The sequence below is a fragment of the Physella acuta genome, unplaced genomic scaffold (assembly GCF_028476545.2).
Source record: "Physella acuta isolate Inbredline_101_S28 unplaced genomic scaffold, ASM2847654v3 ptg001533l, whole genome shotgun sequence".
NCBI lineage: Eukaryota > Metazoa > Mollusca > Gastropoda > Physidae > Physella > Physella acuta.
The window spans coordinates 66,518-91,686 of record NW_026733048.1 but is presented as its reverse complement, the minus strand read 5'-3'; the positions used below and the strand labels follow the sequence as shown (position 1 = coordinate 91,686).

At 38.3% G+C, this 25,169-nt stretch overlaps 1 protein-coding gene across 3 annotated transcripts in view; it reads left to right on the top strand.

Moving 5' to 3' along the window:
• Positions 1-467: 467 nt before the first annotated feature.
• The window catches only part of LOC131928691 (transmembrane protein 135), a gene marked incomplete at its 3' end in the record, with an annotated part of 89,297 nt that continues 64,595 nt past the window's right edge, over positions 468-25,169 (top strand). The window contains 6 exon segments of one of the 3 annotated variants that reach the window (XM_059284776.1): positions 468-620; positions 4,930-5,057; positions 6,249-6,338; positions 7,476-7,568; positions 15,646-15,679; positions 23,019-23,084. In XM_059284776.1, coding sequence (XP_059140759.1) covers positions 474-620; positions 4,930-5,057; positions 6,249-6,338; positions 7,476-7,568; positions 15,646-15,679; positions 23,019-23,084 — 558 coding nt within the window. In that variant the 5' untranslated portion in view covers positions 468-473. 3 annotated transcript variants of the gene reach the window in all.

Below are 25,169 nucleotides of genomic sequence, written 5' to 3'. Positions count from 1 at the left end.
ACTGCGTATACGAAAAAGTAAAAACGACAGCTCATGTTTATTTTTATTTTGTACAAACTACTAACATTATGTAATTCGATTTTCGAGGATTTTAAAATGTATTTTAAAAGTGTTTAACTATTACAGTTTGGTTACCCAGGCTATTTATATATATCTATATTTAATTAATTTGATGATGTAAAAAAAAAGCATACTTGTTCGTATCTAGTAGGCGTAGTTAAGCTACTACGGGGCCTATAGCAAAAACACTATTTTAAGACGGTCTGATAAAAGGCCTTATATCGTTTTATTTTATGTTTTTATAATTAGGCCTATACGAAATATTATCAAAGGTATATTTTTTTTTACAACATATAATATTAAAATAGAAAAATTCGAATTTATTTTAGGCTGATGTAATTACGGGCTAGAATAAGGCCACTCAGAAGTTGTTTCTGATTGGTAGAAATATTTATTTTGTCCTGCATAGCAACATGGCGGTCTTCAGCAAACCCTTGTCTATAAATTATACTTGTTATGAATTAGGACACTGCTGGACACCTTATTGTCGCAAAGCTTCAACAGACATCGCAGGACATGTTTTTAAAGAAGCTCTTAAAATATATGGAACGTTGTACTTGGTGAGAACACCCAATTGATTAAAAAAATATTTAAAAAATGGATGTTGTCGATCTCTCCAACCAACAAACCAACCAAGAAGTCCAATCACAATCACAGTAGTTGCACACTGAACAAAAATTAAAAATACTTGATTCTAGATCTAGTCTCGATTCTAGAGAAGAATAAATAAATCTAAAATAGTCTGTATACTAGTCTAGTAGAATTTAAATTTAATACGAACTCTGAAATTGAGAAGCTTAATTAATTGTGACCTCTTGCTCCCTAATTTTAAAAAATAAAAATAAAATTAGGATAGGCCTACTTCACAACAACAGACATCACTACCTTTCTACTTTCTGTGAAAAATCTAAATTAATCTTAAGAAGAATAAGATGTAGAATGTAGATATACTTGCTAAATCTAAATTTTCTCAATTTTTAATTTAAACATGACCACTTCCAATTTACTAATATATTAATTAATATAAATATATTGTATCTGTGTTCATGCATTGCTAATAATTTGTAAGCAAATTTTACTTTAGAGTTGTTTGTCATTAAATATTAAAGGCAGTATCCAGAATGTGTTGTTGTATTAAAAAACCTGTTATGCTATTTCAAATTTACGGCCTGTAGGCCTATTTCTATTTATTTAGGTGTCATCCATTTATGAATTCCACAAAAATTTTCAATTTTTGGCCCTATGAGAAAAGCTCTTGCTTTATTTTAAATGTTTCTGTTAATACCAAACAAAAACTGCAAAATTATTAAACACCTGATTTTGTATTTAATGGGTGTGGGGAAATTGCGAGACGCGAAAAGCGAAATGGCGAGGCGGGAAAATGTGAGAAGGGCGCGGAAACGGTCGGTCACGTGATTTTTTTGTCTCGCATTTTACCACAAGCCGATACTTACGCTGGGTGGTGTTGAAATGCGAAGATTTCTGCGAAAAATTTACCGCACCCGATTTTCAGTGGTATTTGGTCCAGACTTCAAAGACGTTTCGTTTACATTGTTAAAACTTCCGATTTTTCCGTCGCTAGACATACTGATGATTTGTCAACTCCCCCCATCTTTTGTGTCGACTTAGAATACCACCTTGTTCGAAACCGACGGAAATACCGCCGACAATAGATCAACTTCTGTCTTTTGTGTGGAACGCCGAGGCCGCCTGATTTACCGTCTTTGAAGATCGCTGTGCCCGGATCCGCTGCCGCCGCAAACATATTTTCTATTGTTGCATAGAAATTTTGTATTATAGCCGCCGCCTACGATTTTTTTCTAGCTTTTTTTTACCATATAAATCTAAGCACAAGGAAATGCCTACATCATTTGGATACAACAAAATAAAGTGACGTCACCGATATTATCAGTTGCTCGTGCTATATCGTAAGCTATGGGCCTACTTCAGATATTTTTAAAACCAAGTTGAACTTATCTGAATTTTTTGGTTTTGGTGGTGGTGTTATTTGGGGTCTTCCATAAATGACCAATGTTAGAAAAAGAATTTTAGACGTTTTTTCGCGTTTTAGAAAACTGTTTTAATACATTGTAATAGGAATTGATTAAAATACTCTATTTTGACCGAAATTGGGAAAATATCGATGTTTTAATAAAACTCAACTGCTGGTGACAACAATGAGCAAGACATTGCCAAAATTACAGAAATGATAAAAAATACAAATTATAAAAAACGGAAAACAGATGTTGAGCGTGCGGATGATGATGATGAGAACATGGGTGCCAGTTTTGTTTGTGGGATGAACGAGGAGGTCAACTGTGATGAGAATGTGAAATGTTGTGAATGTGGATTGGAACAAGAAGCAAAAGAAAAATGTATAAATGGGAGTCTAATGAACTGGGTTGGGTGTACTATGTGTGAAAGATGGTGTCACGAGGTGTGTCTGAGGACCAGTGGCGTAGGCAGGGGGGGGTTAGGGGGGTCATAACCCCCCCATAGACCCCTCGGTATATATAAAAAGTATGAGGGGGGGTGCAAATCGAAAGTTTGAAGGGGGGGGGGGGGTGCAAATCGAAAGTTTGAGGGGGGGGGGGTGCAAATCGAAAGTTTTTCCCCGGGTAAAAATTGGAACCCCCCCCCTTGAGACGATCCTGGCTACGCCACTGCTGAGGACTGTTTCAGAAGATTTTGTTTGTAAATTTTGTTTGTAATTAAAATTACTTAATAAAAAAATAAATTGCACTTTTTAGAATTGTTTATACTTTTACAAATTTTTTTACAAGTACAAAAATCCATAAATAGATGTTGCAAAATATCTCTCCTGTTGACAAGATTATACCAATTCACAATGACACAGCTCACGTTTGTATAAACATGAGCGGGCTAGATTTTTAAATTAATGCCGACTGAGACAGGATTTTCCTCACGCTAACAAGAGCGGGCGATGACAGTAGCACAGCAACGATGTTAGGATTTTTAAATAGATAGATCTAGATATAGATCTATCTATATTCTTAGTATCTAGATAAAAAATAACAACATACAATACTCGTGTTAAATGGTATGGTTAAATGCTTGTTTATTTTTTTAAATATTTAAAAAAATAATTGAAATAAATAAAGATGGAAAAAAAAGGAAAAAACTTTTTTCGCAAAAAGTGTCTCGCTATTTACCCTTAATTCCGCAGGTATGTCTCGCATTACCTTCTCGCATTTTCCCGCCTCGCCATTTCGCTTTTCGCGTCTCGCAATTTCCCCACACCCGTATTTAATAGTATTTTTCAGACTAAAATTATTAACAATATTTTTCTTTTTAAATTGAAAATGCTATGAACAGAAAATTTTAATAATCCCCGCCCCTTTCGTTGAAGTCGCAATGACCGTGAGCCCTACACACCTGATCAAGCGAGCACATTATACACATGCTGTTATTTAAATATTTAATTGTAACGTGGTTATTTTGAGTTTTTTTACTTAAAATATCTAGATCTGCGTCGTCTTAGGCTTTGACAGAATTTAATGATTTAGACTATGATTCTTTGGCAGATGAGGCTCGTTAGCTGGGGACAGCCACTAGGAGAGACAACTCCAAAATTTAACAACTGCTGTCTTGTAGCTTGTTCTTGGTTGGACAAAGGCTATGGAAGCAAATCCAAAAAGAAAAGCAGGCTGAAATCGGAGTCAATGGCCTCAATGGCGCATAACCAGTTGACACTTTACACTTAATTGTGTTGGAGGCGTGGTCGAGTCTGCAAAAAGCTCATGGTTTATAACTTCGAACAAAGTCTCGAGTTCAAACCCACTGGCAGATAAATCTCGATCCCCTTCAACACTAATAATTAAGAATGAAGAAGAAGAAGAACACTATGATTTAGCAACACAATCGGAGTCTAGAACTAATTGTTTTTAATCTTAAGCTTTAATTATGATTGTTTGAAATGTTTAAAAAAAAATTGAAATACAGTGAAATCTTTTAGATAATTGCTGCGGTCACTACCCCCCCCCCCCCCCCCTTTCCTGGTTGCAAAATATAACAAAATCTCCCTCTTTTTTTCTTGGGCGGGCGGTATAAAGTTAATTTCTGATACATTTATTCACCAGTTTTGCTGGAGAACTGCCAATTTAATGTATAACCTGCATTTTATGTGCAGTTTTTTTATTTTTTGTTGTTAATAAATTAATATGTGGATGACCACATTGACGTGTGGATGTCACATATGAATGACCCATTGTTACCCTGGTTTGAATCACATTATAGAAGAAGGAAATAGTCGAAAAACTAAATTGATTCTTAAGAAAATATATTGGCTCTGTATGGACAATGTTTTCATTTAGATCAGTTAGCTCCTATATGAGTATAATGCACTTGCTTATACCTGTGCCTCGCTACGGTGTGGATATGGATAATGGGGCAGATATTCCTTCAGCGCACCGCACTGCATTTAGGTGGCGGTAGCTATTTGTCTGAATATGGATATTCACGAAAATTAAACTATGCTAAAAAAATAAATAAGCCAACGCTCTCACGGACGTCCACCCAGATTTCCCTTCTCCACCAGACCCGAGGCATAATCTCAACAGCCGCCGAACAACACGTTTCCCTGGACGTCAGCACCCAGGGTCCCCATGCGTGACCGCACTCTCCCAGCTCTATGGGTAAAGACAAAGTGCCTATACCCATGACTCACTGATGGAAGTGCATAAAAGTCCGACATGACACTGGACGCTTGTATTATAGATTATATGAGTGACTTCTAAAAAGATATTTATAATCCTTAAGACTAGTTTAGAGATTTTTGTTTTTTGATCACTAATATCAGAAATAATGAACTCAATTTTCATGTTAAAATATATTTTGTTCTTTTTCCAGGTGGCTGGTTTATTCAAAAGGAGAGGATTAGACTATTATATTAAAAAATTGATTCCTGAAACTTTGAGATCATCCATCTTCCTTACAATCAATGGAACCTTGTTCATCACAATGTTTTGTGTGTGGAGGTGGGTAAACAGTTTTATTTTCTAGTAAAGTTATTTTAAAATGTATATGTCACTGAATACAATTAAATAGTGTGTTTATTTAGTTTTCATTTATTTAAATCATTATTCATAATTTTATAACTCATTTTTGTCTCGGATATTGAATAAGTAGGAAGTCATTACCCATGGATTTAGGTTAAACATCATTTCTTAACAACTGTTCAATTATTTAAATTAAATTTGGCAACTGAGCTTTATAATTATTACATGATAGTTAGACAGTGAAGCAAACTTAATTTTATATTTCTAGCTCAGCAAAAAAGCAAAAATGATTAGTCCTACTAATGCCACAATGATCATATATGAAACATTGAAAGTAGGACCACTCGTTAGGATTTCAAATTCTCCTTGTTCATGCTTCAAAAGTCAGTTTATAACTGTGGTCTAAAAAATAATGTTTGTCATCAGTCGTCAAAGAAAACAGCTTGAAGGTTGATTTTTTTTTGGGCACTTTTGAACCTTAAGTGACCACGTGAGCAGACATTGATTGCTAAATATACTCATGGGGCTCTGGTAGGGTTTTAAGTAATATATATTCAATTTTCCATTTAGATTCTTAGTAAACTAATAATTATTAAAGTTTGATAACGATTTTTAATAATCTTACATTAGATCCTATAAAAAGGATTGTAATTGTACATCTGAAACTGAATTTTTTTTAATAAGTTTTAACATTGCTCAGCTTATAGAATCAACCTTCTGTGGTGTGGCATGTATCTGTTTTTGGTGAGAAAAGGTAGTCATCATTTCTCAACTACAAGATATGAGATAAGATGATGCTGAACTAACATTAGACATAAGTGACAAAATGATGTACTTTGGTACTAAAATTTACATGTTAGGTTGTATGGCAATCTTGTTAAATAAATGAACACTTGAAATAGATCATTGAAAAAGCAGCATTTATATGTCAGATGAGTCGCAGGTACCAGCTACTGACTTAGGACTCTGGTTGAATTTAAGGTTTTTTAGTAATATTTATTTTGCTTACAGTTTTAGAAATGTATGGATATGGCTAATCAAACTGTATAAAAATGTTTGATATAATTTATCTTGTTTTTTAGTGATTTCACAGCAGTAGCAGTCAACCCTCTGCCTGGCTGACCTCAGCATCAGGTGTTATAATCTAAAACCTTCTCATTACCTTTTCAGGCACCTGGTGGGTTTTTACCTGTTTTACAATGTTTTCTTCTGTGGGGTACCTGCATGCATCCTCTCTATTTCCATAGAGCAAAAGTGCAGGTAGCAGTATAGAATGAGAGGTTTTTTTTCTCTCGCACTGTTGTTTCTGCATTGGTCACCTTGACTACCATTATATTTTGTTGGCAGTTGTGTGAAATTTGAAAAATCTTTTTTTTTTGTTCTCATTCCTTTAAGTTTTTGGTTCAAGTTTAGAAATTAAAAAAAAAAAATTATTTACTGTAACAGTACACTTAAAATAAAAAAATACAAATATACTGAACTATTTAGAGTTTTAAAAACTGCAGTATCTACCTACCAAAAACCTAAAGGTTTGAAATTTATAACTGATTTTATATTGAAGGTATGAGGAGAAAAATACATGTATATTTCCTATAGAAAAATACTACACATGCTTACTAGTGTTTTTTGTATTTATGATAATTTTTTTTTTTTGTATTTATGTGTGCCCATTAACACAATTTTAGATGAGGTTTGAAAACAAATACTGCTCGTTTGCTTTGTTCTCGCAAATTAGAAACTACCACTCTTCTTAAGAGCAATATTGATCATAGCTATGTGCTGCTCCTTATAGTCTTTCACTGTATAGTTCAATGAAAAAGTTTGCCATCGCTGGGATACTTTTTTTTGTATTCTTTAGTAGTGAAATTTAAATAAAAATTATCTTAATGTAGCATCTATATCAATTTTAAAATTTAAACAAGCTTGCATACACTGTTTGAGAGCTCAACTTTCAGATAAAAAATTTCTTGATTTAAAAACAGATATTTTTAAAGATAAACTTTCTGTAAAGTGATGAGATTTGTTCCTGTAATCTACTTAATTTGTTTTAAAACAGAAATTTAAAGATGTCTTCATAGGTCTGCAAAAATAAATTTGTCAGTCTGTTGTAATAGAAACAAAAGAAACACACTGTAGTGGTTTAAAAACATGCCATTAGGTAAAAAAAATAAAGATCCAGACACAACTTTTGACTTGAAATTACAGGAAGCTTAAAGTTTTTCAAATGCTTTTGGTTTAGCAGTTACAACTTGTAAGATGAGGGCCCTGCCGTAACCATGGTGATTGACAATTGTCACCAGCACCTTTATATGGCACATCTTGTGCACCATTGTTAGGTCCTTAGCCCATGTTGAAAGACATTAGCATCTTTGTTTTTTTTTCTCCTCCTGATGGCAGGACTATGCTTGGCTGTATGTTTCTCCTCACCACCTCCTTTATACCAGCTTATATTGCGGCTTTTACTGCTGTCATGGTTGAGAGAAAATCAAGGTATGAATTATTTCAAATATCGTTGGCTTAAAGGTTAGCTTACTCGACGTAAATAAAGGAAATTTTAAAAAGCTGGCATGCTAAATAGGCAGAAATATTCTTTTTAATTAAATATCTTTTTGTTTTAAAGTCAAATTAATATTGTAAAATGTAGAGCTTTCTGTTTTGTTTTAATTTGTTGAAAAGAAGCTCAGAAATTTAAAAAAAAATTTTTTGCATGGTGTAGACAGCAGAAATATTAAAGTTTATTTTTGTTCAAGACAAGTTTTCATTTTAAATAACGGTTAAAAATGTTTGGAATTTAACTTTTTCTGATAAATGTTGAACATTTTTGACATAGTAAGAGCTGGTGTTAAGAACTGTATGTTGTCTGTCAGTAACTAACGTATGTGCATGTTATCTGTCTAGAAGGCTCACAGTGGATTGAGTGAGTTTCTTTTAGTGCTAGAATTGAATAGATAGAAACTAACTAGTCATATTTTTTGTATACTATAATCTTAATTCAGATTTTCAGAAGGAAAAAAAAAACACTGGCAAAAAAAAAAAAATTTGTTGATAGTCTTTAACAAATAGTGTTTTATAAACAAAAATATTCTAATTTATTTTGCATTTTTTAAAATATATTTTAAAAAAAATCTTTCTAATCTTTTTCAAGTTTATCATGTTTTCTTTAATATATAACTTTAAAATTATATTACTTTAAAAAATATTCTCTAGCCACAAGCTACTATATATTTGCTTTATTAATATATTTTTTATTGATCTGGCTTTGCATGTTTCTAGAGTTGTACCTTCACTTTTAACTATTTGTGTGGCATGCAGTGTTGCTTTAGGTTTTTTTTTTAATTAAAATTAATTAAAAGTTTAGTATAGGCCTACTTATTTATTTATTTATTTATACATTTTGAAATTAGGTACCCTTTAAGTAAAGTATTTAGATTTTTATATTAGATGGACGTATTTAAAATAGATATTTAAAAATGTTATGAATCTAAGAAAATTATTTAAAAAAAATATTGTTTACAAGAGTACAAGTGTTATTACCCATAAGTTCTTATTGAACATTGAGCCACATGGTGGGGTGGGGGTGTGTGCACATGCAGTGTGGTTTGTTTTTATTGTTTATTGAATGTGTCTTAACTTGTACAGACAAAGCGAGATTGTAGCTGTTAGTACATCTTAATCAATAACTAGTTAATGTTTACGGGGGCGTGTTGAAACATGGGTAGAGAGGCTAGTAATGCTGAGGCTATTGTATGTGATGAACGAGGTAATGAAGTATGGGCATGGTTTGAATTTGATGTTACATTTTAGGCATCTTGATTGTAGCCATTTGGTTGGTAGTTTTCTCAGATTTGGTCGTGTGGACTTTTTTGTTTTTATTTGCTTGTGAGGGATGAAATATTTTATTGTTATGTTAAGTAGGTTACATTTTTTTAAAAATGTACTCGGTCTACACATTACCAGCTTTCAAATCATACAATCAAATGTATACAATGTTTCATCTGATGATGGGAAAAACGATGTGTACAACGTGTATTGAGTGTCCGCGGTGTTCTTATATACGTATTTATGTTTTTAAAAAAAATGACTGCCGGTAAGTTTTAAAACTACGCAAACGCACAGCTTAGAATGAGCGTTGTAAACATAGTCGACGATCTGTAAAGTGATGTAATCTGGACATGGAATTAAAAGAAAAGTTTTATGTTGAGCTGAAAGCTTGACAACAACAGACCTTTGGCTAAAAATTGTTTCGTTACCTAAGTCAACTATCTCACTCAGGGGTTGTGAGAGCATTGGTATGGCAGAGGCGTAGCCAGGAAAAGGATGTAGGGGGTGGGGGTGGGGTGGTTACACTTCGGGCCCCACATTTTTTCTACTATATATCGGAATGTTCCAACACAATGTTGTAGCCATCCCCTGTATTAGTGCAATTATAAGAGGCGACTCTAGGAGTTCGCCTAGTCCCATGTTCGTATGTCTCTTGACATACTTTTAATACGGTGGCTTTGATAAATGTGCCTGACGAAAATACCAAACCTCGTATTTGTGTAAACTACGGTTTTTGTATAAGCTACGGTTTTTGTGTAATACGGTTGAACTCAAATCAAGAACAATTTTTTTTTTAAAGCGAGCACAGTCAGTACACATGAATATTTTCTGCTCATCCAATTTACCGTGATAATTAAATCTTGTTATCAAATTAAAGGTGAACAAATTGAGTTTTAAAACAATAATGAAGTTTAAAATTCTACGCATTCTATTCTACTTGGACTCGAAGTAGAAAGGAATGCATACACGACCCTGATTAGCTCATATGCACGTTTTATTAGAATGTTAGCGCTCTATCATCTTGACAGTGGTAGAAATGCCCTTGAGTTTTATTTCGTAATGCAAGGTATTTTGTTAAAGTGCTCTGTGTAATGCGGAGAAAGTGCATCCTCGTTATTTTTTTGGTTTAGCTGGAGGAGGGGTGGTTTGGTTCGTTTTGTTTTCCTATTTGTCTTTCTATTTGTCTTTACGTTTATCTTTGTTGTTTTTAAGAGTTTGTTTGGAATATCGTATAACCTTTGTAAACTATATTTGAAATAGTGTTTTTTTATAATTATATCTGAGTAGAATTTCTACCTACCTGTATGCATGTCTGTTTGTCTGCCTGCTTGCTTGATTACAGGTTTAAATCCGTATCAGTTTGTTTGGTCCTTGTGCTCATCAGTGTGTATGCTTGTGTGTGAGTGTCTATGTGTGTGTGTGTGTATGCTTGTGTGTGAGTGTATATGCTTGCGAGAGTCTGCTTGTGTGTGAGTGTGTATGCTTGTGTGTGAGTGTTCATGCACCGGCAAACACGACCTACTCACCCACGGTATAGCGGGACCGTGCTGATTTATTGACTTAGTGTCGTGTGAGCAACACGTGTTGGGCCCTAGGGCCTGTTTAACTGGATAAACAGAACCTGCCTCGACCAAAGTTCACGGCGAGGCAGGTTAATGTTACTCACAGCACACGCTAACAATGTGCAGGTTTCAGCAACATGCCCCTCGACCCCTTCCCCCCCCTGCCCGGTCACCAAACACTAAATGAAAAAAAAATATAGAATAGCATAAAATCGTGCCACCATAGTTAATTAATTAGCCGCCCCACCCCTCTCGTTTATGCGATGACTGTCCCTGACTTGTGCATAGCACCGGTGCCCTCTCTGTACTTGCACCTAAACCTTTGTTTAGTGTATATGGCTACTTTTGTGTGCTAAATCTGTGTTTATAAAAACAACCCGTTTGAGGAAAGGGGAATAACTCTGAAGGGATCGTGCACTTATTACCCAACACCCACGGGGGTTGGCGGGTGTAGGTTTTCTTATTTTCGCACACAAAAAAATTAAAAATATTCGTCGAACTGGATGAATACATATACGAAACTATCGCAGACCATTTTTATTTGAACACGGTATAAGGCTTTGCCGTAGTTAAAGAACAGTAAATGTCTAACCCTTTCTAAGTGTAAATGTCTAACCCTTCCCCCAGTGTAAATGTCTAACCCTTCCCCCAGTGTAAATGTCTAACCCTTCCCCCAGTATAAATGTCTAACCCCTTACCAGCTAATCGTTTCGGGCATGGCGATATTGGAACAATTTCCGCCATGTTTGTAAAAGTTCCTTTTGGAACCTGCATTCTTGTACTGAAAGCCTCAGCAATAACTTGGCTTTATTGGCGAGACAGCGGTAGAAACGTTGCGTTTTGATGTATTTAGACCCAAAAGCTTATACCACAAGACTGATAGCAGTTGGTCTATATAGGGCTACAAGGTTATAAATGACCACTATAGGGTTATAAAGCATTTATAAAACCAACAACAATGTATAAAGTTTCAGAAATTGATGGGGGGGGGGGGGGGGGATATGCGAGGACGGACTACGCTTAAAGTACCTTTTTTTAAATTTTTTTATTCGGATTGGAGGCGTTGGATGTGGGGGCAGTGCTCCTGTGCGGAATGCCTTAAAGAAACACTGCATCTATACTATACAGTATACGGCACTTAAAGTGTACCCTGTCTGTTTTCAAGTATTGTTTCTAATGTGTTGCTAAACTAATATCCATCCGACCTCAACTTCACCCCGGCTTCCGTGTCAGGTACCCATTTGAGCTGTGTGGACTCAGGGACACCCTAGTGACACGAACAGTAAACCTCGGGCCATTTCTTTTTTTTTTTATGTTTAGAAATTCATGGTGAGTAAACCAACGAAGTATTGTAGATGGGGCGTGGGCCACCCTGTACACGTCACTGTCTGCACCTCCAGGATCCGCCTCTGTTGTCTCCTCACTCTGACATCTCACCACAGATCACACACACACCTTTCTTTTGTTACCCCCAACTCCGAAATCCTCAAATTTATCTGGCGAGGACAACACAAAAAATGTATACTGGTCAATGAAAACCACATGTCGCACTCACTCCCTAGGATATGTTGAAACACAACCAACAAGCGAAAAGGTCGACGCGGGTCAAAGTTTGCACCCAATTGCATCACTGGCCTGCCTCCCTCCCCGCTTGGCAGCGCCCCCCCCCCCCCTCCCCGCTAGGCAGCGCCCCCCGACACGAATTTGGTAACTTTGACTCAAAACACCAGTGACATTTGGGCTGTTACCAGCCGGGCGCTTCTCTAAGTTGAAGCAAGTGGCGCGCTTAAGAGATACATTTCGTCTGTACCGGGTGCTCGGGGGGTAGGGAAGGAAGGCCGACGCCACGGGCGCATGTGTTGTGTTTAGCAGCGGTGGGAGAGACGGTGGCGCCATCTTTATATTGGGGAAATATGTGGAAGTTGTGGAGTGCTTGGTGGTGTTGTGTCAAGTTTGGAGAATTAGGCTGGCGAAGTTTAGGCGATACTAGGAGGGGTGGCTTTGAATAATGGTATTTCAGCTCATATATATATACATATATACATATATATATATATATATATATATATATATATATATATATATATATATATATATAGGCCTATATATATATATATATATATATATATATATATATATATGACGAATAGAAAAAATGGCCGAGAGTAATGCATCCTATCGTAATTTAACTCCGCCAATGTTGAAACTTGGTGGCTATGTTTTTAAAGTTAACACAAAAGGACATAGATTTACTTTTGGATGTTTTTAACAAAATGAATTCAACATTTTGTTACCAAGTTTGTGGGCTCAGTCGTGTTCACGAGCGAGGATCTCATAGCTAGAAAATCCACGACGTAATTTATCTCAGCGTGGTTAGCATAAATAAGGAAGGAGAAATCTTTTTTGAAAAAGCAACTAAAAGCTAAGAAGTCAGGCCCACTTGAAGGTACCATTGAGAGCGTAGATCCGCACTCGTCCTCAAGCAGAGCCAGCAGATCTCCAGCAAATGGGAGATGGCATCAGTCAGGATCAATTCACTCTGGTATGCTAAGGTGGCGCGCTCTTCAAAGTGGTTTTTTTTTTACAGTTTTGATGGCGGGTAGATGTCGCGGTCTCTAGTCTGCGTAATCTTTTTCTGTTGGCGTTGGCGTCCTGTTGTAGTGTTGAGGACGATTGGCCGTCCTGTTGTGGTGCTGAGGACGACTGGCCGTCCTGTAGAGGACTACTGGCGTTGGCCGTCCTGTTGAGGACTACTGTCATTTGCCGTCCTGTTAAGGACTTCTAACCTTCCTGTTGAAGGCTACGAGCGTTGGCCATCATGTTGAGGAGTACTGGTTTTTGTCGTTGTGTTGACCACTGGCTTTGGCCGTCCTATTGAAGGCTATTGGCGTTATCCGCCCTGTTGGAGACTACTAACGACTGACCTGTTAAGAACCTCTGACGTTCTTGTGACGGCTTCTCTCTACCTTGGTCTGGTATCTGCTTCCTTCTATTGGCCCCGTGAATCACTACTGGTCAGACCTGGTGTGGGCTCGTGTATAGATGGGCGGGGGCAATAGACTGATGTTAAGTTTGTACCTTATGCCGGATGGCTTTTATGTGAGAGTTGCCGGTCTTGTAATAGGAAAATGTCGAGGTGAATTAGCCAAGGTGCCAGTACTGCTGGGATAAAGTGTGGGGGTACGGGGAGCTCGACTTGCATCGGTGGTCACGTTTCTTTACACTATATTACTTGGCGCGATCCGGCAAAGTTATGCTTGTAAAGAAATGTTTGTCTTCCTTGGGTGCCTTAAATTAGACGTAGGACAAGGAGGCAGAGCGCATGACTAGTTAACCGAATGCCTCGTGTTTTGATCTCGTTCACGAGTCTGTTGGAAGTCCTTGAGTACATCCAGCTGTAATTTGTACCTGACTTACGCTCGGGAAAGTAAAGGCGGCTTTGAGATCTTCTTTTTTTGAAGATACGCTTGACTCGTCACAGTTTCCAACACCTGTATATTGTTAATTAACCATCAATCAAACCCCAATCATTTTCATGCATATCTGCCCGTTCTCACTATTACGGCACTAAGTATACCCTGTCATCAGTAGTTTACTGTAGGCCTATGTGTAGCTGTAACAGACAGTATTTGGTGAATTGTATTTGGAGTGAAACGTGTGTGATAGTTGAATACCTGGCCATCGGAAGTGAATGCGTGAGCGATCAATCACTGTATTTTGCATGCTTTTTGGAGATGGCTCACTAACTGAAGAGAGTGAAAATACGGCTAGTTCTATGTATAATTGGGGTAAATATATTGTTCAAAAGGCCGCCATGATGAATGCAAGTGGAAGCTAAGTGTTAGAACTTGAAATATATACAGTATTATTCCTGTGATTTTATATTGTGTATTCACGCACTTTAAGTATAAGTGGCTATATCAAACGGTGGATGTTTGATTACTGAAATGAACTGTATTCTTTTTGGATGTTACAATGGTAAATAAAGTTGTAAAATGACCAGCAGTTTATCGTCTATCTTTGAAGAAAGACGAACTCAAATTCACATCTAGTTGTCGCAACAACAACAGAGTGTTACAGTAGCCGATTTATTTAAGCGGGACTTGTAACTTAGTGTTACCAGGGGTGATAGTGTGGACTGGAGCCAATTAGAAGTCCTAGAGTCCACTCATTACTGCGGGATATTGAACACCGAGTTTAGTGAGTTATGATAACGTGGTCTTGGTTAATAAATTAGCTCTACCTTATCCGTCTGTGTAGCATTCAGTCTAAAAGTGTGCTTTACGATTTATTCTGAAAAGTTTACTTTAAAAATCAAATGTTATAAAATGTGTTTTATCAGTATTTCATATTTTTAAACCAAAAAAAAGTTATTCGCGACAATTTTTAGTTACACGTGAATGCTGGTATTTCCAGTTTTTGTTTCTTTTAAGTAGGCCTGCAGCAATAATAATGTACAATTTGATGTCGTGCCGCTAGCAATGTAACTTGTAAGTTAGCACAATAGTCGTGTTCAATAACGCGATGTCAAACTGTATAGATACTTGAGAGATGGGTTGGAAGGTTAAAAAAACATAATGATTCCGCTGACAATGACTTGTGCATTGATTTATAGCGAATTAAATTCGGACTATTTTCGTCCTTTGTCTTCTGCTCTTTGTGTCGTGTGACGTCTGGCGACATGGCATTTCGTGGGGATTGATTCCGTACGGTCGTTCTACACGCTGATGGTGTTTTTATATACAGCGTGCAGACATTGTTCATACGTTGTTACACCATCTGGTGTAATTTGTTGTCGAATAATGAGCAGTGTTATAACATTGTGTGTGTGTGTGGGGGGGGGGGGGGGGTGGAGAAGGGGGTGCGCTCCAAATCTGAATGATTTTTTCCCCAAATAGCCCACGTTTAAGGTATAATGTAGGCTAGTAGCATCGTGGTGCCCAGTTAAACATAACACTTGTTATTTGTCTATGTTATGATATATAAGTAAGAAAAAACAATTCTTAGTAAAAATATAAACAAATTTTAAAATCTCAAAAAATTTAAAATGTATGTTTTTAAAACATTATTGCTAGTTATTCCTTTTTCTAGAGAAATCATTACTAAGTAAAAGCCGTAGAATTTAGAAACGACAATTTTAATATTTTAAATATCAATATATTTTTTCTTCTTTCTTCTAACAGAAGGGGTCCTCTGGCCGTGTACTTGACTAACTTGGTAAGTCCCACCTTTTTATTTTTAAATTTATTGTTGCCTTTTACCTTTCTTTGTGTTCTTACAGCTCGTTCATCGTCAGTTTGTTTCTACTCGTTGTCTTCTTCACCACAAATGTCGTATACTACAAGAGCAAGCATTCTTAGAAATATGTTATCAAAAGCTATTTCAATTCGATAGTATGATCTCGGTCAATAATCAACTATTTTAATGGATGGTGTGTAATGCAGTTATTGCAAACCTTTACCATTTGAACATGCTGTGTGGTGTATTGTATGGATTACTTTGACATATTATAATTTTAAACCGTTTATCTGACTTTATTGTACCCTCGTTGATTTGTAATTATGTTATAACCATTCAAATTAAACATAATGTTAATCCTACTTTAGTGTCTAGGAATAGCCTAATACGAGTTTTAATGAAGTTTTTTTTTAACGTTTATCTGGCTATACTGTACATCAATTAATTTGTAATTAAAAGTAATTTTTTATGATAAAACGTTAGGTATGCCGAGATTAGAAAAGCTTTACTAAATCATAATAGGCTGATAGTGTGTTATTTTTTTTTTAGATGTGAGAGGTTAGTTATTTGTGTCCCTTTGGTGAATTTTATGTCTCTTATCCCGGCCATTCCTTCATCTTGTGTTTTTGTGTTTCTTTGCTTGCCCCCCTCCCCCCCCCCCTACTTCCCCCTCCCCATGAACACCTGAGAGTATCTTAACACCCCCACGTCTGTTGTCTCGGCCTGTGGACTGACCGACAGGTCTGTAGAGGAGAGAGAGATAAAAAGATGGTTACATTCTTTTAGCCGGAGAAAACAACACCAGGGGAAAAATGTCAACAATGTGCTTGGGAATGGTGTGAAAAAATGTCGTCACAGGTGTCAGTGGTATGACGTGATTGTGTCGTGGTGGCTGGCAGGTCGGGGGTCAATATGTGACACATTGGGGTAACAGGTTCTTGTGGCTATTGGTCTACAGACATTTGGTCTACAGATATTTGGTCTACAGACATTTGGTCTACAGACATTTGGTCTACAGACATTTGGTCTACAGACATTTGGTCTACAGACATTTGGTCTACAGACATTTGGTCTACAGACATTTGGTCTACAGACATTTGGTCTACAGACATTTGGTCTACAGACATTTGGTCTACAGACATTTGGTCTACAGATATTTGGTCTACAGACATTTGGTCTACAGACATTTGGTCTACAGACATTTGGTCTACAGACATTTGGTCTACAGACATTTGGTCTACAGACATTTGGTCTACAGACATTTGGTCTACAGACATTTGGTCTACATACATTTGGTCTACAGACGTTTGGTCTACCGACGTTTGGTCTACAGACATTTGGTCTACAGACATTTGGTCTACAGACATTTGGTCTACAGACATTTGGTCTACAGACATTTGGTCTACAGACATTTGGTCTACAGACATTTGGTCTACAGACATTTGGTCTACAGACATTTGGTCTACAGACATTTGGTCTACAGACATTTGGTCTACAGACATTTGGTCTACAGACGTTTGGTCTACAGACATTTGGTCTACAGACATTTGGTCTACAGACATTTGGTCTACAGACATTTGGTCTACAGACATTTGGTCTACAGACATTTGGTCTACAGACATTTGGTCTACAGACATTTGGTCTACAGACATTTGGTCTACAGACATTTGGTCTACAGACATTTGGTCTACAGACATTTGGTCTGCAGACATTTGGTCTGCAGACATTTGGTCTGCAGACATTTGGTCTACAGACATTTGGTCTACAGACATTTGGTCTACAGACATTTGGTCTACAGACATTTGGTCTACAGACATTTGGTCTACAGACGTTTGGTCTACAGACGTTTGGTCTACAGACGTTTGGTCTACAGACGTTTGGTCTACAGAAGTTTGGTTTACAGACGTTTGGTCTACAGACGTTTGGTCTACAGACGTTTGGTCTACAGACGTTTGGTCTACAGACGTTTGGTCTACAGACATTTGGTCTACAGACGTTTGGTCTACAGACGTTTGGTCTACAGACGTTTGGTCTACAGACGTTTGGTCTACAGACGTTTGGTCTACAGACGTTTGGTCTACAGACGTTTGGTCTACAGACGTTTGGTCTACAGACGTTTGGTCTACAGACATTTGGTCTACAAACATTTGGTCTACAGACGTTTGGTCTACAGACATTTGGTCTACAGACGTTTGGTCTACAGACGTTTGGTCTACAGACGTTTGGTCTACAGACGTTTGGTCTACAGACGTTTGGTCTACAGACGTTTGGTCTACAGACGTTTGGTCTACAGACGTTTGGTCTACAGACGTTTGGTCTACAGACATTTGGTCTACAAACATTTGGTCTACAGACGTTTGGTCTACAGACGTTTGGTCTACAGACATTTGGTCTACAGACGTTTGGTCTACATACGTTTGGTCTCCCAACATGGTGGAGAGACAACTCCAAAATCAAACAACTGCTGCCTTGTAGTTTGTTCTTGGTTGGACAAAGGCTATGGAATCAAATCCAAAAAGAAAAGCAGGCTGAAATCGGAGTCAATGGCCTCAATGGCGCATAACCAGTTGACACGTATACTTAATTGTGTTGGAGGGGATCCCTCCCAACACTAAAAGTAAGAACGAATAAGAAGAAGGTGGACGAGAAATTTACAAACGATTTGTGAATGACCCATGAAAAAGATAACCCTTTATGCAGATTCTTATTAGATTTGCTTATGGCGTTATTTGTTGGCATGTAACCTATGTAGGCACGGTGATGTAACTATTGTACAAGAATCTACCTGTAGATTTGATGCATATTTACACTCACATGAAAGGTGTATGTACATTGGTTTCATGTTCCTGTATTTTTTAAATATTATTTGCCCAGATCCATTAAAACAAACTATTTTTATTTAAAAATGCATCGTTTGAATTATATGAAGGGAAGCCACCGCTATCAGGGGAGGCTACCGATAAAACATCATGCAATATTTGTGTGTAAACGTGCATGTCGATCACAGTCCCACGGGTCGCGGTGATATTTAGTTGTCTACCCTGCTGTTTATTTGTGTGTGCTCAGTGCCATGTAAACAAGCCAGGGCGTTGTTGATCCACGTGATCGGTGACATGACGCGTCTGTATACAGAGTGGCAGGGCCGGGGAATGATAAACTCATGGTCTGATTGACGTACGGGGTATATGCGTCGTCTCCCCTTAATTCTAGATGGACGTATCTTAGATTTTAGCTATATAGCTGTAAGTCTAAATGGTTGACATTCGAATCATACCACGGACCTCGATGTGCATTTCGCATTTGTTTCCTTTCGAACCTGACGGTTCATGGGGCAAGTGAAGTAGAGTTCCCCTGCTTCTGTGACCTCGGCATATGAAGAGATTGTGTGGTTAGCACTAAGCCCGGCCGCCTTTACTTTCCCTAACGTGAATTAGGTACCCTTCAGAGCTGGTTGGGCTCGGGGAAACTCTACGGAGTTAAACCCGTATTCAAACTCATGACTTTCGGGTTAGTAGTCGTATGTTCTACCATTCGACCACGCCGTCCCATGCCTGATATGGTAACCATGGAATCAGCAGTCGTTGACAGCTATTTGTTCCCTTGTAAATCAAAACCAAGTTGTTGTTTTTTTCAACAGTTGTGTGTAAAAGGAAGATCACACATCTTTTAATGCTATTTATGTGTATTGTAAGTCTATCAACCAAAATTTCTTGTGAGACATCGCATTACATGTCAGAACACACGCCGTCAAAGCCGTCAGATTATAGTTTAAAAGTTTGTCGTATGTCACCCATCGTTATATAGAGTTATATATCACATCTATTTAAACAATAAGTGGGATATTAATTATGAATAAATCATCACCGAGCTAATGATGTAATTAGGCATGCATGCTAGGAGAATTTAACACCACTGTCATACTGTTAGACTATGTCACAACTTTCAGAGATTTAGACTCGTCATGTCATCAGCAGTTTAGACATTGACACCATAGCCGCAGCTTTAGACTGACACCACAGCTTTAGACTGACACCACAGCTACACCACAGCTTTAGACTGACACCACAGCTACACCACAGCTTTAGACTGACACCACAGCTTTAGACTGACACCACAGCTACACCACAGCTTTAGACTGACACCACAGCTACACCACAGCTTTAGACTGACACCACAGCTTCAGACTCTGACACCACAGCTACACCACAGCTTTAGACTGACACCACAGCTACACCACAGCTTTAGACTGACACCACAGCTACACCACAGCATTAGACTGACACCACAGCTTTAGACTGACACCACAGCTACACCACAGCTTTAGACTGACACCACAGCTACACCACAGCATTAGACTGACACCACAGCTTCAGACTCTGACACCACAGCTACACCACAGCTTTAGACTGACACCACAGCTACACCACAGCTTTAGACTGACACCACAGCTTCAGACTCTGACACCACAGCTACACCACAGCTTTAGACTGACACCACAGCTACACCACAGCATTAGACTGACACCACAGCTTCAGACTCTGACACCACAGCTACACCACAGCTTTAGACTGACACCACAGCTACACCACAGCTTTAGACTGACACCACAGCTACACCACAGCATTAGACTGACACCACAGCTTCAGACTCTGACACCACAGCTACACCACAGCTTTAGACTGACACCACAGCTACACCACAGCTTTAGACTGACACCACAGCTTCAGACTCTGACACCACAGCTACACCACAGCTTTAGACTGACACCACAGCTACACCACAGCATTAGACTGACACCACAGCTTCAGACTCTGACACCACAGCTACACCACAGCTTTAGACTGACACCACAGCTACACCACAGCTTTAGACTGACACCACAGCTACACCACAGCTTCAGACTCTAGTTCTCACAGCCACCATCTCTCCTAATGGGCCGCTAGTTTGTCGTCGTGACACGAAAATTGACGCTGTTTTACACGCCAACAATAGCGCCTGATTTGTGGCTAACTGCTGCTTGTGCTAGAGAAACCTGGGGTGCTGGGATAGTCACGTGATAGCCGTCTGACCTTTGAACTACAATTACCTCCATGATACGGCTGTTTGTGTTTTAGTTTGTAACAACTTAATGCGGCAAAATGGTTGTCAAATTTACACGATTTAAAGGTCAGAGTTTTTGGTGCTTCTATTAACTTTTAACAAATTTAAGTTTAAAAATAAAATAAAAAGTGGAAACGAATGGTCGGGTATTATGTGGTATTATGTTGTATGTTTCAGACCCTCCCCTCCCCCCCCCCCCACACACACACATGCACTCCTACTGTATTTTCCCTGGAGACACTTTTCTGGGAATACAAGTTTAGTCTGTTTTTTATCGATCATCTTTAAGAAATCAGTGCATCTGCTTAGCAAAGGAAATAACTGGTAAAAAGTAGTACATTTTTGAAAAACAATGACCAGATGACGAATATGTTGACCGTAACCATGGTTACAGTTTCAGCCAGAGCCTACATTTCTTTTTTTCCCCCACAAACATATTTTACTTTTGCCCAGAAATATTTCTGATTTTTTTCACTAGAAACATTTCTTATTTTTAAGTGCCACCAACACTGATATCAACGCAATAATGCCCGCATTCCGTAATATTTTTGTGTGCGAAAATGCATTAGTAAGCTAAAATATACCGACATACCATCCATACCAAGTTTCCAATACATGAACACACTCGGACAGATACACTACCAGCCACCCTTGTTTATGCCACTTTGAGTTGTCATTCCTTGTCAAGACAGTAATTTCTGGTCTGGTACAATAGTTGTTGTTGGTTTAATGTTTAATTTTTTAGGGTACATTCTCCCATCATCAACATCACCTGGTTTAAGGTGCTAGATAAGTTGGTGAGTAACCTTCAGTGCTGTACGTACAGTAGTCGATAGTGCACGATTCATCTGATCTCCACTGTGTTTATTTAACATTGCCATCTCTATTGTTAGCCAAGCTGTGTGGCTCTACATGCCTGTATGCCTTACGTATTCACATACGCAAACACACATTATGTGGTCCTAAATGGAAGAGTGCACGACTGCTAGCCCGAAAGTCTCGAGTTCGGATACCATAAAGAAAGATTGGGCAGCAGACATTGTTAATGAAATAGCAATACAAAGTGTTATCCCAATGCCAAGGTTAGACACTTCCGTATTTAAGTCACTAAAAAGGCAGTCTAGAACCAGACAGGATTCGATCCCGCACTTCATACGGCACCGATTCACCTCGCCTACTGTGACTTTGATACGTACCTATGTCTAATTATAACATTGAGATAACATCCAGCACAGATGGGTACCAGACTTAAGTAAAGACGACTGTGCCTAAAACTGACCATACTATCCATTTATATACCGAGGTCAGAGAAATTATGAACCGATGTCTGAAAGGGTAACTTTTTACTTACTCCTCTACACCATATGTGTTCCCTCAAATATACTTCTGTATATAATACATAACCGACTGGCTAATGGCTGTGACTTGGGGCAAATGTTTTCCATTGACACCAGTAAATTGCAGGTAATTGTCCTGACCCCACGGTGACCTCCCCGCCTGCTGGTGGCACCGAAATGCCATTGTTGTATTTAGTTTAGGGTCGGGAGGGTGAGGGGGTGGGTGTTTACTCGGGATCTGACGCCGTAAAAACTTACATTTTGGTTGTGGTATTCGCGACACTTGCTTGACAGAAATGCAGCGCTAACTAACTAAAGGGACGTAACCGTTAATATATTTTTTTATACAGAATTACCACATAAGGGGAGGATGTCAGGTTGTTAAGCTTGACGAGGTTAGTCGCCTTGAAAAAGAACGATGTTACACAATTTATTAACTGATTAATTTAGTTTCCACATCTGAATCACAAAAGATTATAAACGTTAATTTTTTTTTTAAATCCTGCTTCAAAAAGGTTTTTGTTCTTTTTACATTAAAAAAAACAATAGATTTTTCATGTTGCATTTTTGTATTAATAAACAAGTTTAGAGGAGTGATTCAAACTTTGGTATATCCCCTCAGACTGTGCAACCTTTTACTGCTAAAGCCATACAATACATAGTACGGAGATGTTTTGGTGCTACATTACAGCAAGCCCGCATTGTTGTGTGAGTGTGTGTGTGTGGGGGGGGGGAGATTTGTATGGCTCCATTGTTGGGGTCCGTCCCCAAGGTTTTGTTTTGAAAGAATGTCAAGGGTTATCCCCCTCATTGTTAATTGTTCCTTTCTGCTTTTTGACACTGTTATAAAATTGTTCAGCTTTTTGTTTTGTTTGTTTCAGGCTATTGAGACGGGCTACCGTATGCTGGTGGAGAGAAACTTGGTGCGGCCAGTAGCCAATGGGGAGGTGAGTACTGTCGACGTTTTAACTTATACAGGCTTGACGCCTACGTTTAATTATGTCCAGAAAGTCCATGGTCTTCCATTATTTTCTGCCTTAACTGTGGACATTCGTGATGCTGTTGGACCCATTGGCCAGTGAAGCTAATTAACATGGCTTGTTATGTAATGTCATCCCGTGGTTGTAATGACAATTATAATGTCATAACTATTTTAGAAAACAAAGCTTGCCTAGGTTAAACAATTCTACATTTTACTGGTCAAACTGAATAAACTGAACTTTACCTTCGGCGTGGTCGAATGGTAGAGCGTTTGTCTGCTAGCCCGATATTCTCTAGTTTGGATCTCGGTTCGGACTGGGGGATGTCCAGAGCCCTCCCAGCTCTAATGGGTACCTGACTTATGTTGGGGAAAATAAAGGCGGCTGGGGAAAGTGCTGATCACACCATTCCTTCATATGCCGAGGTCAGGAAACATGAACTCTTCTTCATCCCAATAGATCGCTGGACTAAAAAAAAAAAGATTTTTACTTTACTGAACGAATGCTTCCGAACTAATGCTCATAAATCGCGAATGTTGGTTCAGTTCTATTGGTCATACCAACAAAAAAAAAACAACAAACAAACAAAGCAAACAGAAGCCTGTGTCCATCTCCAACACCTAATTGGGAAGCCGCTGTATGTACCTGCCACTCACCGTCATCATTTTTTCTCTCCCTGGCCCACCACGGAGTACCTGTCAATCATCCCAGTGTTAACCCACTGGTCCCCATTCTCCCCCGCCCCGCTCCACTAGATGCACGGACCGTGCGATGGTCCTAATGAGACTCGCGGGGGTTCAAATTACAGAGCGTGGGGATGCATATGCTGGGCTTTATACTCGCTCACTAACCCGGAGTTGGTAGAGGGGGGTGGGGCAATATAAAACATTTTTAATTAGGTGAGGGAAAGATAAACCACTGTGAAATATGGTTTACTAAGCAAATATTGCTTTGGGTACTTTTTTTTTCGTTGTGGTGGACGTAGCGGTTACTGCCCCTGAGTTTGAAGCTTTATGGTGGTGTGTTATAAGATAGTGTGATACTACTGTTGGGGTTAGTATAGAGATGGTTAGGCTAGAGGCTGGCTTTGGTTTTGATTTGTCGGGCTTTTTTTGTTTAATAATTATTAGGCCTAATGTGTTTGGCACCAAATATACAGAAAGCGAGCTATTTATTAAAAAAACACTTTTAGTGGTTAGAATGTTGTTGAATTTTGTTTTTCAAATGATGGCTGATAATGCACTTAAATTTAATTATGCAGCATTAGAAAAATGTGTTCTTACAGTAATCCGATTAATAAGACGTGTAAGTTTACCGACTCAAGGTTCATTGGTAATATTTTTTTAATAGACCGCTTGCATTAGCATCAAATTTATTTATCTACAATATATTCCGTGTGGATACTACCACATAAAGTACAACAGAAATACACAGCATCAGGGGTGGACTGTTTGTTTATAAGTGGAACCTGCTAATCTACACTTGCGCTGGTCGAACCCCAGATTAAAATTTCAAAGTGACTACCAGAGCAAACTGCATACCTCCTAGCTTGCCCTCGGCTAGGCGGAGCGATGCATTTTCCCCGATTAACACCTTATGATCATCCTCAGCTCGATTGAAATTCACGTGACAAATTATTTTAAAACTAATAGGTACTAATATACCTATTACAGCACCGTTACTGGGGGCCCAACGGGATTTTTAAAAACTGGGGCCCAATGGGATTTTTTTTAAATTGGGGACCCAACGGGATTTTTTAAAACAGGGGGACTTATTTTTTTAAAACTGGGGCCCAACCGGATTTTTTTTTAAATTGGGGGCCCAACCAGATTTTTTTCCCCGGTAGACCGCGGGTAAGTCCACCCCTGCACGGGATCCTAGTTAAACTGGCGACTGTAAAAAATGATTTCTGGAAATACAGAAGGTGAGACATGCCTTACATACAGGAATAGAGTACTGTGATACAGGGCTTAAGTTAAGCCCTCAGTGTACTAGATGGCCCGAGGATGTCCTAGTACAGTACTAAAGTCGGCATTAACATGTGAAACAAAC